This window comes from Bombus impatiens, unplaced genomic scaffold (assembly GCF_000188095.3).
Source record: "Bombus impatiens unplaced genomic scaffold, BIMP_2.2 scf_0051, whole genome shotgun sequence".
Taxonomy (NCBI): Eukaryota; Metazoa; Arthropoda; class Insecta; order Hymenoptera; family Apidae; genus Bombus; species Bombus impatiens.
The window spans coordinates 46183-58686 of NT_176470.1; the positions used below are offsets into that span (position 1 = coordinate 46183).

At 33.0% G+C, this 12504-nt stretch overlaps 5 protein-coding genes and 1 long non-coding RNA gene across 7 annotated transcripts; 4 read left to right on the plus strand and 2 right to left on the minus strand.

Annotated features, from left to right (window-relative positions):
- The first annotated feature begins 162 nt into the window (after positions 1-162).
- LOC112213927 (small proline-rich protein 2G-like) lies at positions 163-1269 on the plus strand. The gene is made up of 2 exons (XM_024371946.2): positions 163-785; positions 959-1269. Exons 1-2 carry the CDS (start codon positions 630-632, stop codon positions 1187-1189), a joined length of 387 nt encoding a protein of 128 aa, XP_024227714.1. The 5' UTR covers positions 163-629; the 3' UTR covers positions 1190-1269.
- A 119-nt stretch (positions 1270-1388) lies between these two features.
- Positions 1389-4360, plus strand: LOC100743411 (radial spoke head 1 homolog). Of its 2 annotated transcripts, none has more exons than XM_033324478.1 (6): positions 1389-1612; positions 1778-2048; positions 2671-2897; positions 2999-3106; positions 3170-3388; positions 3865-4360. In XM_033324478.1, the coding sequence occupies exons 2-6, from the start codon at positions 1901-1903 to the stop codon at positions 4012-4014; spliced, it is 852 nt and encodes a 283-aa protein (XP_033180369.1). In that variant the 5' UTR covers positions 1389-1612; positions 1778-1900; the 3' UTR covers positions 4015-4360. The 2 variants fall into 2 exon arrangements, with proteins under 2 accessions (XP_033180369.1, XP_024227536.1); XM_024371768.2 differs by having other exon boundaries at positions 1829-2048.
- Positions 4361-5521: 1161 nt separating this feature from the next.
- Positions 5522-7901, minus strand: LOC100748714. The gene is made up of 4 exons (XM_003485324.4): positions 7035-7901; positions 6730-6840; positions 6390-6653; positions 5522-6307 (listed from the first exon to the last, which is right to left on the minus strand). The coding sequence occupies exons 1-4, from the start codon at positions 7264-7266 to the stop codon at positions 6111-6113; spliced, it is 804 nt and encodes a 267-aa protein (XP_003485372.1). The 5' UTR covers positions 7267-7901; the 3' UTR covers positions 5522-6110.
- Positions 7902-8530: 629 nt separating this feature from the next.
- Positions 8531-9828, plus strand: LOC100748835. The gene is made up of 4 exons (XM_003485325.4): positions 8531-8677; positions 8765-8902; positions 9107-9253; positions 9525-9828. Exons 1-4 carry the CDS (start codon positions 8609-8611, stop codon positions 9672-9674), a joined length of 504 nt encoding a protein of 167 aa, XP_003485373.1. The 5' UTR covers positions 8531-8608; the 3' UTR covers positions 9675-9828.
- A 223-nt stretch (positions 9829-10051) lies between these two features.
- On the minus strand, positions 10052-10645 carry LOC117152452. Its single transcript, XR_004462834.1, has 2 exons — positions 10350-10645; positions 10052-10208 (listed from the first exon to the last, which is right to left on the minus strand). It is a non-coding gene; the product is annotated as an uncharacterized LOC117152452 (long non-coding RNA).
- A 675-nt stretch (positions 10646-11320) lies between these two features.
- LOC100743531 (zinc finger HIT domain-containing protein 3) lies at positions 11321-12494 on the plus strand. Its single transcript, XM_003485366.4, has 2 exons — positions 11321-11670; positions 12079-12494. Exons 1-2 carry the CDS (start codon positions 11600-11602, stop codon positions 12419-12421), a joined length of 414 nt encoding a protein of 137 aa, XP_003485414.1. The 5' UTR covers positions 11321-11599; the 3' UTR covers positions 12422-12494.
- Positions 12495-12504: the final 10 nt, after the last annotated feature.

The window sequence follows — 12504 nt, forward strand, 5'->3', positions numbered from 1 at the left end:
AAAATTTAAAAATTTAAAAATTTAAAAATTTAAAAATTAAAAAAATAACGTCAATCGAGACAACGATTTTCTCGAAAACAAAGCCTCGAACGAAGCGATAAAGTGCACGCGTACCGAGCGAAAATTCAAAGTCGATTTTCTCGAAAACAAAGCCTCCGAAACTTCGAAAACAATAAAGAACAATTTGCTGTTACTTCGTGTCAGATAATTGGAGCGTATTCTACCTATCAAGCCCGCTATATCCGACAGTAAATTAACAGAACTCTTTCGTAATTCTTATAGTTTTTGTAGCGAACGCGACTTTAAACGTCGAGAAGAAAGAAGAGATTTCGTAGTTAGCCATGTTACTTTCAAGTAAAAAATCAAACAATCGAGCATACGTGTGAACATATTCGTTTAGTTATGTCAAAGAGGAAAAACAGAAGAAACGTAATCGAATCGAAGCAAATATACACAGATCAACGTAAATTCTCCTTGTATCGAACAAATCCGATGAAAATTTGTTAGGCAATGCCGTCGATAAATCTCTAAGTCACGCGAAGCTGTTATTTCCTTTTTCGACAATTTATATCTAAAGATGCTGTAGAAAACAATCTCGATTTTCGTAGAAATAAATTCTCCGGATAAACATGTCTTGTCGCGAAGAAAAAAGGCGCACCAGCACTCTGCCTCCACCGTGTTATCATTGCAAGCCTCCGCCGTTCTGTTGTCCGAAATACGGCTGTCCACCTCCTCAGCAATACCCACCGCTAAAATGTCGTTGTCCTCGTCCGTGTCCATCTTTCGTACGTTTTAAAATACTTACAATTTTTATTAACGAGACTGGATTTAACGTTAACCTTCTTACATATTTTACAAAACTTTCATTCTTCTTTCGATACGATAGAATTCTTCCTGTAGCTTTCTAAAATAAATTTTTACAATTTTCAACGACGAACGCGTTTTGTTTCGCTCCTAGGTATGTAGACAACGTCCAGAACCACCACAGAAACCACCCGCGCTGTACGTGGTTGACTGCTTGCCACCTCCTTGCCCAGAGCTACCTCAATGTTCAGCACCAAAAATAGAACCACCACCATCCTGCGTACGATACTGTATTCGTTGCACGTGCGATGGCTCGACTTACTCTCCGCTTTATTTCTCCGATCTACCAAAGTGTGAAATTTCTTCCTGTGCAAAATGCTGCTGACTGTCGAGCTTAAAGATCATACTGTATTTCGTACTTTTAATTCTTGTATCGTACAGATTATTAAAAAGCTGAGACTTTTTTGATAGCGTGTCATATATTGCGATCAAATTAATTCTATTTGGTTAAATAAATTGCGCGACTTTTGAAGGAGCGTTGACAGCAATGTTTAGTTTGATTCAATTGCTCGCTGTATATCTGCGTAATTACGATGTCTGTGTAACTTGCAATTTTGAGACCTATAGAAAGGATAATCTCGTTTCTTAACGAGATACCGATCTAGGGAGATAACTTCAGAGATGCTGCACGTTTTCAATGACGTCGTGACATTGCAAGGGCAAGGGTGGTTCGCGCATATACGATAACATGTTGGAAGGTGGAGAAATGGCTGGCGAGAGAGGAGAAGAGGAAGTAAATCCACTAGGAGTACGTTAAATTAATAACTTCCGATGTCTTCCGATCGAGAGAGCTTTTTATTTACGATTCACAACGAATAAGAGTAACTTTTAGTTGTACAATTTACAAGAGTATTGCAAACTTATCAAATCGATTTATCAAGTTGAATTTCATAGCTTCGTCCTATCTTATTAGGAAAGTTAACCTTCGTAATTAACCTTCCTTCGTATCGGAATACGTTTGCAGCTTTACGAAGGTGAAAGAAATGAAAAAGGTGATAGGCATGGTAATGGAAAAGCTTTGCTTCCAAACGGCGATATGTACGTCGGACGATATTGCAAGGGATTGAGGCACGGTGCGGGACTTTACGTATTTAAAAACGGTGCTCGTTACGACGGTGAATGGAGACAAGGCGTTAAATACGGTCAAGGAACATTTTGGTACCCTGATGGAACGCGATACGAGGGTAAGAGACGACAGATAGCCATTGGGCAAGGATGACGACAAAGGATGGTCGATGTTGAGCCTAACTAACAATTTAATAACAAATAAACGATGAAACTCAAACTTTTAAGCCTTTTCTCGTACTATCCGAAGCCGTTTATTTAATGAAATCTCTATCTTTCTCTTATCGTTTTAAAGCACGATTCACATTTTTAAGTTTTTTTTTTTTTATTTAGTTGTTTACATTCACGATTTGCCCGATTTGGACATTTGGTAGAATTTTTTGGCTGTTTGATTATCATGCGGGTGGCTACCCTCAGCGGGGTACCATCTTCGTGTTTGGTAGGTTATATCCTTTATGAGATCTGGCATTTTTAAGTGGCGTGAATTTTCCTCCGTAACCATACAGGGTGATTCGTAAATAAATGTTCATGCTTTAGGCAATGAATCTACGTATTAAAATATGTAGCTAAGAACCGTACGTTCTACGTTCTGCGAATTATGAACGATCGAAGAAAGTATCGGAAGCGTCTGCACGTCTTTGCGCCGAAGACTTTGACAAAATTTTCTTTGGTCATCCATAACTCGAAAATCAACGTACGTACAGACGTATGTTCGTACGAAGTTTTTCACGCGTTCCGTAGGTGAGTGGAAACGTGACATGAAATATGGTTTTGGCGTATATTATTACGTAAATGGCGACGTTTACGAAGGTTCCTGGAAGAAAAATTTTCGACACGGCATGGGATCTTATCTTTACGCCGACACGAACACGAAATTTATGGGCACGTGGATCAAAGATCGTATGCAAGGGCCTGGGCAATTAATTCACCCTCGACATCGATTCCACGGATTTTGGCAACTGAATTTGGCGAGTTAATATTTATACGAATTATTTCCAAAATGTTTTATTAATACGTTACTATATATATCAAAGCGTGGATAAATACTAATAAAAGTGTAACGTAATAGCCTTATGGACGCGGCTGCTTCACTTTTGAAAACGCTTGCATGCAACATGGACACTACGTGCACGTGAAAGATCCTGATTACGACGAGACAAAGGAAGAACCTGTCGAGGTGAGAATTCGTTTTTTAAGATATTTATCTTTCTTGCGTAAGGATAATAAATATTCGATTCAGCAAGGACAAGTAACTGAACCTGCCACGTTAGAAGCCGAGGCTGGCGAAGGAAATAAAAAATTAGCAGATACCGAGGATGTGAAACTGGAAGAAGCTAAACCTGAGCCATTTGAACCGCTTGCTTTAAAGAAAGGCGTTATCGCATTATGGCGAGCCCGTTGCATTACGCCGTATAATGCTGATTTATTGCCACCTGAGCCAGTACCTCTACAGGAAGAGGTGAGATATGCATAATCAATTGGAATTATATATATATGTACACGGCGTGCTCGTTCCTTCTTCACTAAACCATGCTTATATATAAACGTATACCGCGCAACTATTCCACGATATTCAGATTTCAAAAATTTGCTTCGGCGTGCAGAGATTCGCTTTAAAAAAATGCAAGTAGAACAAACGAACCATCTGAAATAATTGCTTAGGCTTTCAATGAATATTTCCAATTGTTTCCATTTTTATCTGACTGATTGTCGACACTGTGTTTATTAATAAAATCGCGATACCTGCATTCGGAATCTCACTTTATCTTACGCAATACATCCGTTTTTGTAATTCCGTAAACAATTGAGTCACTCAACGAGCTATCTGTGACGAAGATTCGCAAATACGAGTTCCTTTCGTACAACTCTAATAATGAAGGATAATCGATATTTTTTCATTCTAGTTTGATTGCTTAAAAAATATTTAATTTCTAGGTATCTGTGGACTCTCTATTAGATAGGTGTTCGGAAGATTTAATAATGGCACCGGAACGGTACTTAAAGTACGAAGACGAATACGAAGGTGAAGGCGGTCGTTATTACGAAGACGCTGATTATCCTGGATCATTCGTTGAAGCAATTTAATTACAAAAAATCAACGTTAAATGTAAAATAAAAAATATTAATTTTTTTCTTCGATTATAAACTTTTGCGCCATTTGTTAAAGAATCAAACTTTTCTATGATCTAATTTCAATATTATTTTCTTACCGAAGGTGATAGCATTGTGCGCAAGGAGAAAGGTTATACAAATTCGCTAAAATATTTCTCACAATAACAAATAAAAGTATAAAAAGATAATTATAATACAATATAAACTTATACATGTTCGATACCAATTTTACATGTGGTTAGGCAAAAACGCAACGTGTTTTTAAGCACTTTATTTAGGAAATTATAATAATAAATGTGCGTATGTGCCCATAATATCAGACGATGTAAAGAACTTATTTTACAGGCACACGTAGGTCTTGTTTGGAAGTTTCATTTGACGAAGTGTTTAAAGTATATATGTAACGTATATGTGTACATACGTAAGGTGTATTACATTGAATATCAGCAACAGATATAACGAGGATATGTTTTCATAATATTAGCTAAGCGTACGCTCAACGATTGCAGTCTATTCAGCTTTACTCCAAAGATCGATTTAACATAGTTTTAGATACGCAAATGATTTGTGTGTTTTCTACATGTATTCTTGAAAGCGCAAGCTCGCTAGTATCGTTCGATTATTTAAGTTTTCTTTTTTATTTCTTTTTCTCTTTTATAACGTACAAGCGTGTGTATTTCAAAATTACGTTCGTCGATGGAAACACGTAAATATTCATACATACATAGATAGATAGATATATATATAGAGAGAGAGAGAAAGAAAGAGAAAGAGAGACGGAGAGAGAGAGAGAGAGAGAGAGAGAAAGAGAGATATGATTTCGAAATATATTTACAACATTTGGTTGAACCGGACATAAATAGGAAGACGAAAATGCTGCTTTGAAAAAATACAAATAGTACAGATTAGTTCATAAGCCATATGAAAGTGGAGAACATTTTTTTTTACATTAATAAAACGTCGAGGAATACATTTTGTTTTTCCAATCGAAAATTCTCCATCCTCCACTACATTAACCTAAATACCAATCAAATACGAAGATTTCTTAAAAATTGTTCTTTCTGACGGCACTAATAAATACTGGCATTCAAATAGTTTCGAAATACTAAAAGGAGCATGTATTTTAATATACATATGTATATTTTATATATATATAGTTTACTCCTTAATCTTCAAACGAGTCTTTATAAAACGGTTATTCGACTACATTGACATAAAGCCTCAATGAAGGTCGAAAGGTTTTAAAAGGACGGAGGAGAGGGCAAAGGAATAAAAAAACGTGTTTTGCGAAGTATCGCAGTCTTTCAACAATAAGCTATTATACAAGTAAATGTAACCATTTTCACTTGTAAGAGAACAGCTGCTGTTTAATTAGACGCCACAATATGAATGTCATGAATCAACACGTTAATGACGGCATAATTTCTCGTATATGTTATCACAGTCCTCGATGACACTTCCGTGTTAGAATATTCTTTTCTCTCTTCTTTTTATAACACGTCCCGAGATTCTACTCAAGTTAAGAATTCGAATCGGATGTTGATACGAGCGACCAATATTTCGATAGCAAAATACTCCGTTTTACGGTTTTACGATTTCTTGGCACAATATCAAAAAAATTCGCATTTGTTGCGAAATATCCACAGCCCTGAGTCGATTAAAACATCATCGACTGTTTTTACTTCCTTCTTTCCTTTCCACTTTTTCTACATATACACCAATTTTAAGAAAGATTTGACCTAATTCATAGCAAAAGTCGCCTTAATTAATTAGACATTGAAACGCAATCGAGTATGCTTCAAAAATCAGGGAACGTTGCGACGATTGCAAGCATCAAATTTTGGAATTCGAACGCATTTTATGTGCATTTTAAACGTGCAAACGATCCGTTCGTAGATTGTTGTTTTAAGCATCTCAGGTACGTAAAGCGTGGACGAAATTTTGTGCCCTGTTATAACGTGATTTTTGTATATTCACAAAAAATGTTTGTTTTCAATTTGTCGTTTTGTTCCCAAAATGATAGATTTCTGAACGACTGTTTCTCTCCTTTAAAATGACACCATAGTGTTTTACATTAGATCGGGCGGTGGTCTTTGAAACGCGATGCTTGCTACTGAAATGCTGCAAAAGCCAGCGGTTATCACTCCCAAAAATATGTAAACCGCCGTAATTAGCCAAAAGGCGAATAAATACAATGTTTTGTTACAGTATTTGCCAAGAGATGGATCGTAATTTGGCTCATATTCCTTATATACCCACATTGAGCCTGTGGGCAAACACAGAGTATAAAAATTGGAAAATTATAAACACCCAAAGAAACATTTGATTCGTATATTTGTGTTACTAACCTATAATAAACCAGCCAAGCATAAAACAATTAATTAATGTTTGCGTGGGAGTTTGTCGCATTCTTTCCTCGTCTCGTTCTTCCTGACGTTGACGTACTCTTGCAGATAAATGCAACAACTGCTTGAAAACACCAAAACCACCACCCACTAATAAATAAACAGGAATATACTCTCCTTGTGGGCAATCGTAAAGGTAAATTCCTCCAATGACCACCATACATATTGGAACTACTATCGTTACTCCTAAGATAATAGTACATCCAACTGCAACCATTGAAATACAAAATTAATAATCCTTGTATTAAAACCTAACAAAATATTAATTCACATTTTTGCTTACTAGTGCCTAGAAGTAAAACAATAATATTTTTCAAAAAATCAAACACTCCTTTTGAAACTTTATGAGCTTCCCTCATACGACCAAACAATGAATCATAAGACGGAGGTGGAGCTAAAAAATAGAAACAATCGCTTCTTCAACATTCCGATCCTATAAATTGTTATTCAAAATTAAACCGAACAAAGATTTCTCTGCAATGATATCGTAGAGAATGGGATGGTAGAGATATTGTCTTCGCTTCGATGAAATTACAGAAACAATTCGAGACAGACAGAGATACGTATTCTGTTAAGAATATTATTTACCATTTGGATCTATGGCTTCTTCATAGGTAGGTGGTGCACCACAATCGTTAGTCAGAGTCGATGGGTGTCCCAGAGGTAAATTAATATTGTGATACGAAGGTGGAGGTGTATAACAAGTTGATGCTATCTCAGTGCCAGGATTTACATTTTCACTGGTACTAACAAAATTACTTTGATTTATTTGACTTAACGGCATCTCTTCGCGTATGTTGGTTGCTTGAAGCCAATGCATAGGGTTTGCATTAAAGATTACTCGATGATTCGCCGTTGTCGCAACTGACAACAGCACGCATGTATTTTTCTAACCTATAAATAACTTAGGCTACTTTGGTATCTGTTCGTGCGTCGTTTAAAACTGCATAATATTAAAATATGGCACAAATTCTTAAAAAAGATACAAATCGCGTAATTGGGATCGATTTTATGTGCTTTCGGCTATAATTGGATTGTTGATTCAGTTAAAGAAAAATAAACAATTTCAAGTACAATGTATATGCTCTTGAAAATTTTTCACAACGGTGATTTGTTTGAAGTTCACTGAACGAGCAGAAGGTAAAAATTATGCAACGTTCAGTTTCATTTCAAAAGAAAAAAAGATATATACTCTAGGAATGCACAAGACTGTTACACCCCCGTTTCAGAAAACACAAAACAATGTTATTACACGAACCGGCATCTATATTTGATTATGCCCACTTCTGGTTAAGCGAACCACTGCAAAATCGTTGCACCGCAAAAGCATGCAACATTTCTTATCGGGTTTATAACATAACGGAGTTATCTTCAAACTCCATTAATTCGGCAACTTGCATTTGCGCTACGATGCCCACAATAAACCATGTGCGACAGACTCTGTATCGAATACTTGCTATATCAATTAGTATCGATGATATTCGATATAAGTCGATTTTCAATCGAGATCTCAATCCTAAGTGCGGGACTATTCGAAATAATAATCTTTAAAGCGCTTTAGATAATTTAAAAAATTAGTGCATGCGAAACGTTTTTCAGAAATTTGAATATATCGAGTTAGGCAATTTACGAATCTAAAAATTTTTCTCAAATTTTATTTGTAAAATGAAATTTTTTCAAATGTCGATATTATAATAGGAATTTGATCTGATAGAACTGAAATCTCCATTGTTATTTAATCTGAAATCTGAAATCTGAGGAAAAACGAAACACTAACGAAGTAGACGTAACATCCTACAGACTATTCTTCATAATCTCGTTAAATAACAGACATAAAAATTGATGCTTAGATATCTTATTTGTTTTTCTTATTTTCTACAATATCATACACGATATTTTTTCTGCACTCAGTTTTACTTCCCGCGATTTCGTGTTTGATAAACTATAAAAAGTCACGCAACCATAATTATACTTATTTCGATCTACTTATAATGTTAAAAGAACGCGATTGTTAATGATCTATTATTTCGAAACAACCAATCATAGCGACGGCACAGTACACAGAAGATTTTTTATGCCTTTAAATATGAACCGAACACCACTTGGAGAACATACAGATTTTGCTAACAATTGTTGAACGATCTCTGTTAAAAGCCGTCATCATGAAGTTATCGATTGAAAAATTATTATCAGTGGTTATTCTGTCTATTGTTTCGTTATCGCATGTCAAGGTAAACATTGAAACAATTATATAAATCCACAGTATCGAATATATAATATAGTTCTAATAGTTATAATTTTTTCTTTATATTTTTTAGGCCGTCAAAGTTACAATTACCGATTTTTACGTAGATGTCTCAGACAACGACTTAGTCGTTTCATGGAGTCCCAGCCTATCGGATAATCTTATTTCTTCACAGATTTTTGTCAAACAGGATTGTCCAGGTGAAATAGAGGTATATCTTGATTTAAATATTGTTTAATTTTAACGTTATTATTTACTCTTATTCGGACTCTACCTTCTCTGCTTCGTCACCTCCATTCCTATCATCCTTCCTAAGTAAATTAGATAGTTATCTACAAAAATTTAATATATTTTCTAATTTCTTCATAAAGCTTGTTAATACGATAGGTAGCAATATTTTGATATTTCATTTTAGGCCGATATAACGATTTATAACGGCGATGACGTAATTAATGAAATGAACAAGATATTCGATAAACCAATAAAGGAGTTGGAAGGCTATAATATCTGTGCGTCGATAGAAACCCCAAATTCGGAAGATGATTCGTGCTCTTTAGCACAGGTAAGAAGTTTATATACATATAATACGAAATATTTCATCAACTTTTTAAAATCTCTTTTTTTTGAGTCGAATGTTGCATAATTACATATTATATATAAAATAATATATATTAATTATATTGATAAGAATACTAATTATATATAACCTATATGTATAACAGCACAAGTTATACATATAGGTACCTCGTTTTTTTTTAATTTACGTATTCATAAATTATGTATACATAACTTAAGCTACATATTAATATTAAAATGTGGTTTTCATCACCTAGGGTGAACAAGCAATTTCAGATTGCGATGTAAGCGATTTTTTCAGCGGTATGAACCCTGGAGATTATACTGCAAAATTTGATTTCAAGCAAGATGACAATCTAGTTTCTACTGCCACACTAAAAGTAAAAGTAGAAGCTGAGCAGGAATAAAATATTCGAATTCGTTCGAAATTACACTACCAGATATCTTTCAACGTTTATATTTATTATGTCCAATGCATGATTGTAATTATTGGTTACTTAATGTTGTAAAAGTAACTCCTATTTTCTTTGGATAATAAAGATATTAGCATACACACGGATACTTAATTTTATGTTTATGTTAACTTTATTTTTCATATATACATATATGCTCCATTTTGTAATATAAAAATTGTAATAAAAAATTTTTTACCATTGTTCAAAATGCATCATTTCCTCTATTATTAATTGTAAATATTATATAAACACTTATAATCAATCTCCATTGTTCTTCGCCGGACACATTTCAAAAAGCTCAACAAAATGGCTTGTTTTTGAAAAAGAGAGATAATAACAAAGCAAAAAGTGGAGATACAAGAGAAGTATGCTAACTTTACTTATATTCCCAAATCTTATTTTATCCGCTCTATACTTTTCCTCTGCCAACGCCTGTATGAATTCTGACTGGACTGCCATCTTTTGTGAATCATCGAGTACATTCTGCTGCGTGGCAATAACAAATAGTACCATTTTAGCGTAATAATATTATTATATATGCTAATAAAGTAACATTTAAAAAATTCTCTTTATCTATTTACACTATATCACGCAGATATTAGTTTTGAATAAACTAAAAATACCTACTTTGATATTACTATTTCTTCCCACATTTAATACATTTGATGAATTATTATTCTTTTCTATAGCAAAATCCCATTATTATTTTAGTATATTACATATATGGCAATTTGGCTAAAAAATAAATAATAATAAGAATAAAATTATTAACAGATAGATGACATAAAATCTTACTAATGAAATGGTAACTCAATTTTGTATTTTTCTTTGGACTCATTAGTTTTTGAAATTTTAGAGGTAGACATTTGATCTTTCTTATATTCCTAATATTTATTTCTGGTGATTGATATACATCATGCTGTTATTTTAAGAGAATAAGTTTATTAAGTAAATTATTAAATAACATTCAATATAAAATTTCCCAAAACGTAATATATTTTATCATTAAACTTACTTTATTATTTTCTAATTTTTCTACTTTTTGTAAGCTGTCAGTGAGACCTGAAATAACAAATAAATGAACGACGTTCGTACATGGACTTACGAATAAAAATAATTTTATGTAACACTTTTTTCCAAAACAATTTAAAATACCTTTTGATCGACGATAGACTTTTTCTGAAATCTTTTCATTGAAAGAAACCACATTTGTTGTATCTGAATCCTTCAAATTATACATTCGTTGTGTCGATTAACTTAGAAATTAGAATTTATTTAATTCTTTTCTATAGCAATAAAAACATATCTAGTATAAATACGTATGTATTTATCGTTGAAAAAATATGGAAGATTGATATTTCCATTTTAATCTATATGATCAACGCACTTGTAGTTAACACAATAGGATATCTTGTTAATTTTCGAACACATGATATATTATACGTTAAAAATCAAGCTATTTAGATGCTAAGCAAATTGTTTAATTTTAATGATGTTGTAAATATTAATATCGCGTTTGAATAGTCTTGACTTTTCTCTATGAAAATAGTTACGGATCATGGCAAGAATGTTAACTTCGACATTAAATGCCAGACAAGAAAATAACGGTAAACATGCACTGCCACGGGAAATTGATTTTATGAAGTTTTATTTATATTCAATTTAATTATATCATTTATATTTGATAGAATGATGGATAGATAGAATCAACATATTTTAAATATATTATTTAACTTATCATTCGAGTTGTCAATTTTTGTCATAGTCACGCGGTCAAAAGTAAACAATCGCAAATGGTAGATGCATAAAGTGCGTAATGATTTGAATGATATATTTAATTGTTTAAAATTCTGTGGTATACCGGTGTGGTTACCGTCATGGCAAATATTTGTTGCATATGTGGGAAAACGAAATGTTCGTACAAATGTCCTGTATGTGAAGAAGCTTAGTAAGTATGATAGAGGTTATGTTCATAGTTACAATATTTTAAATAAGCTTTAATGTGTAATGATTTTAAGAAATATGAATATATTTACATATGTATATCATATGTATATGAGATGTTGTAAATGATAATGTAATTTTAATCAAAATATAAATTATTTAATATGATAATGCATAGTAACATGTAACGATATTTGTTATTAGTTTGTATTTATTTAGTTTTGAGATAAGAAAATTCTATTTATGTTTAGCGAAGATTTATCAGAATAGATAATAAGAACAGATTTCTTTTAATCAAAATTGATAAACTTTTTTATATGGAAATATTTATATGTTAGTAGTACATTAAAAGTATAAATATTCCCTAAAGACAACTTTATTCTCTAGTTTAATAGTTTATTGTGTGTATTAGTTGTTCCATAGGTTGCTGTAAGGAGCATAAACTAAATAATTGTCAATCACCGAAGTCGAAGTCTCAGGAGAACAAAGTTATAGAAGATACGAAGAATAAAATTAATTATGATTTTCCAACGGAAGACACAGTTCCCATTGAAAAATTGAAACAGTTACATCACAGCGAAGAATTGAAGAACTGCTTAAAGAATCCGCATGTACGAAATATAATGCGTGCAATTTTAACAGATAAGAATCCAACAAAAGCTATCGCTTTAGCTATGACTGAACCAATATTCGTAGAAATGGCAGATGCTTGTTTGAAAGTCGTTGAACCTGAAGTTAACAATGAATCATGTTAATATATATAGATCTATATCACATTAGAACACGTACGAGGAAATTACGATAAAATATTTTTATATATTTATACTTCTTCTCCTTT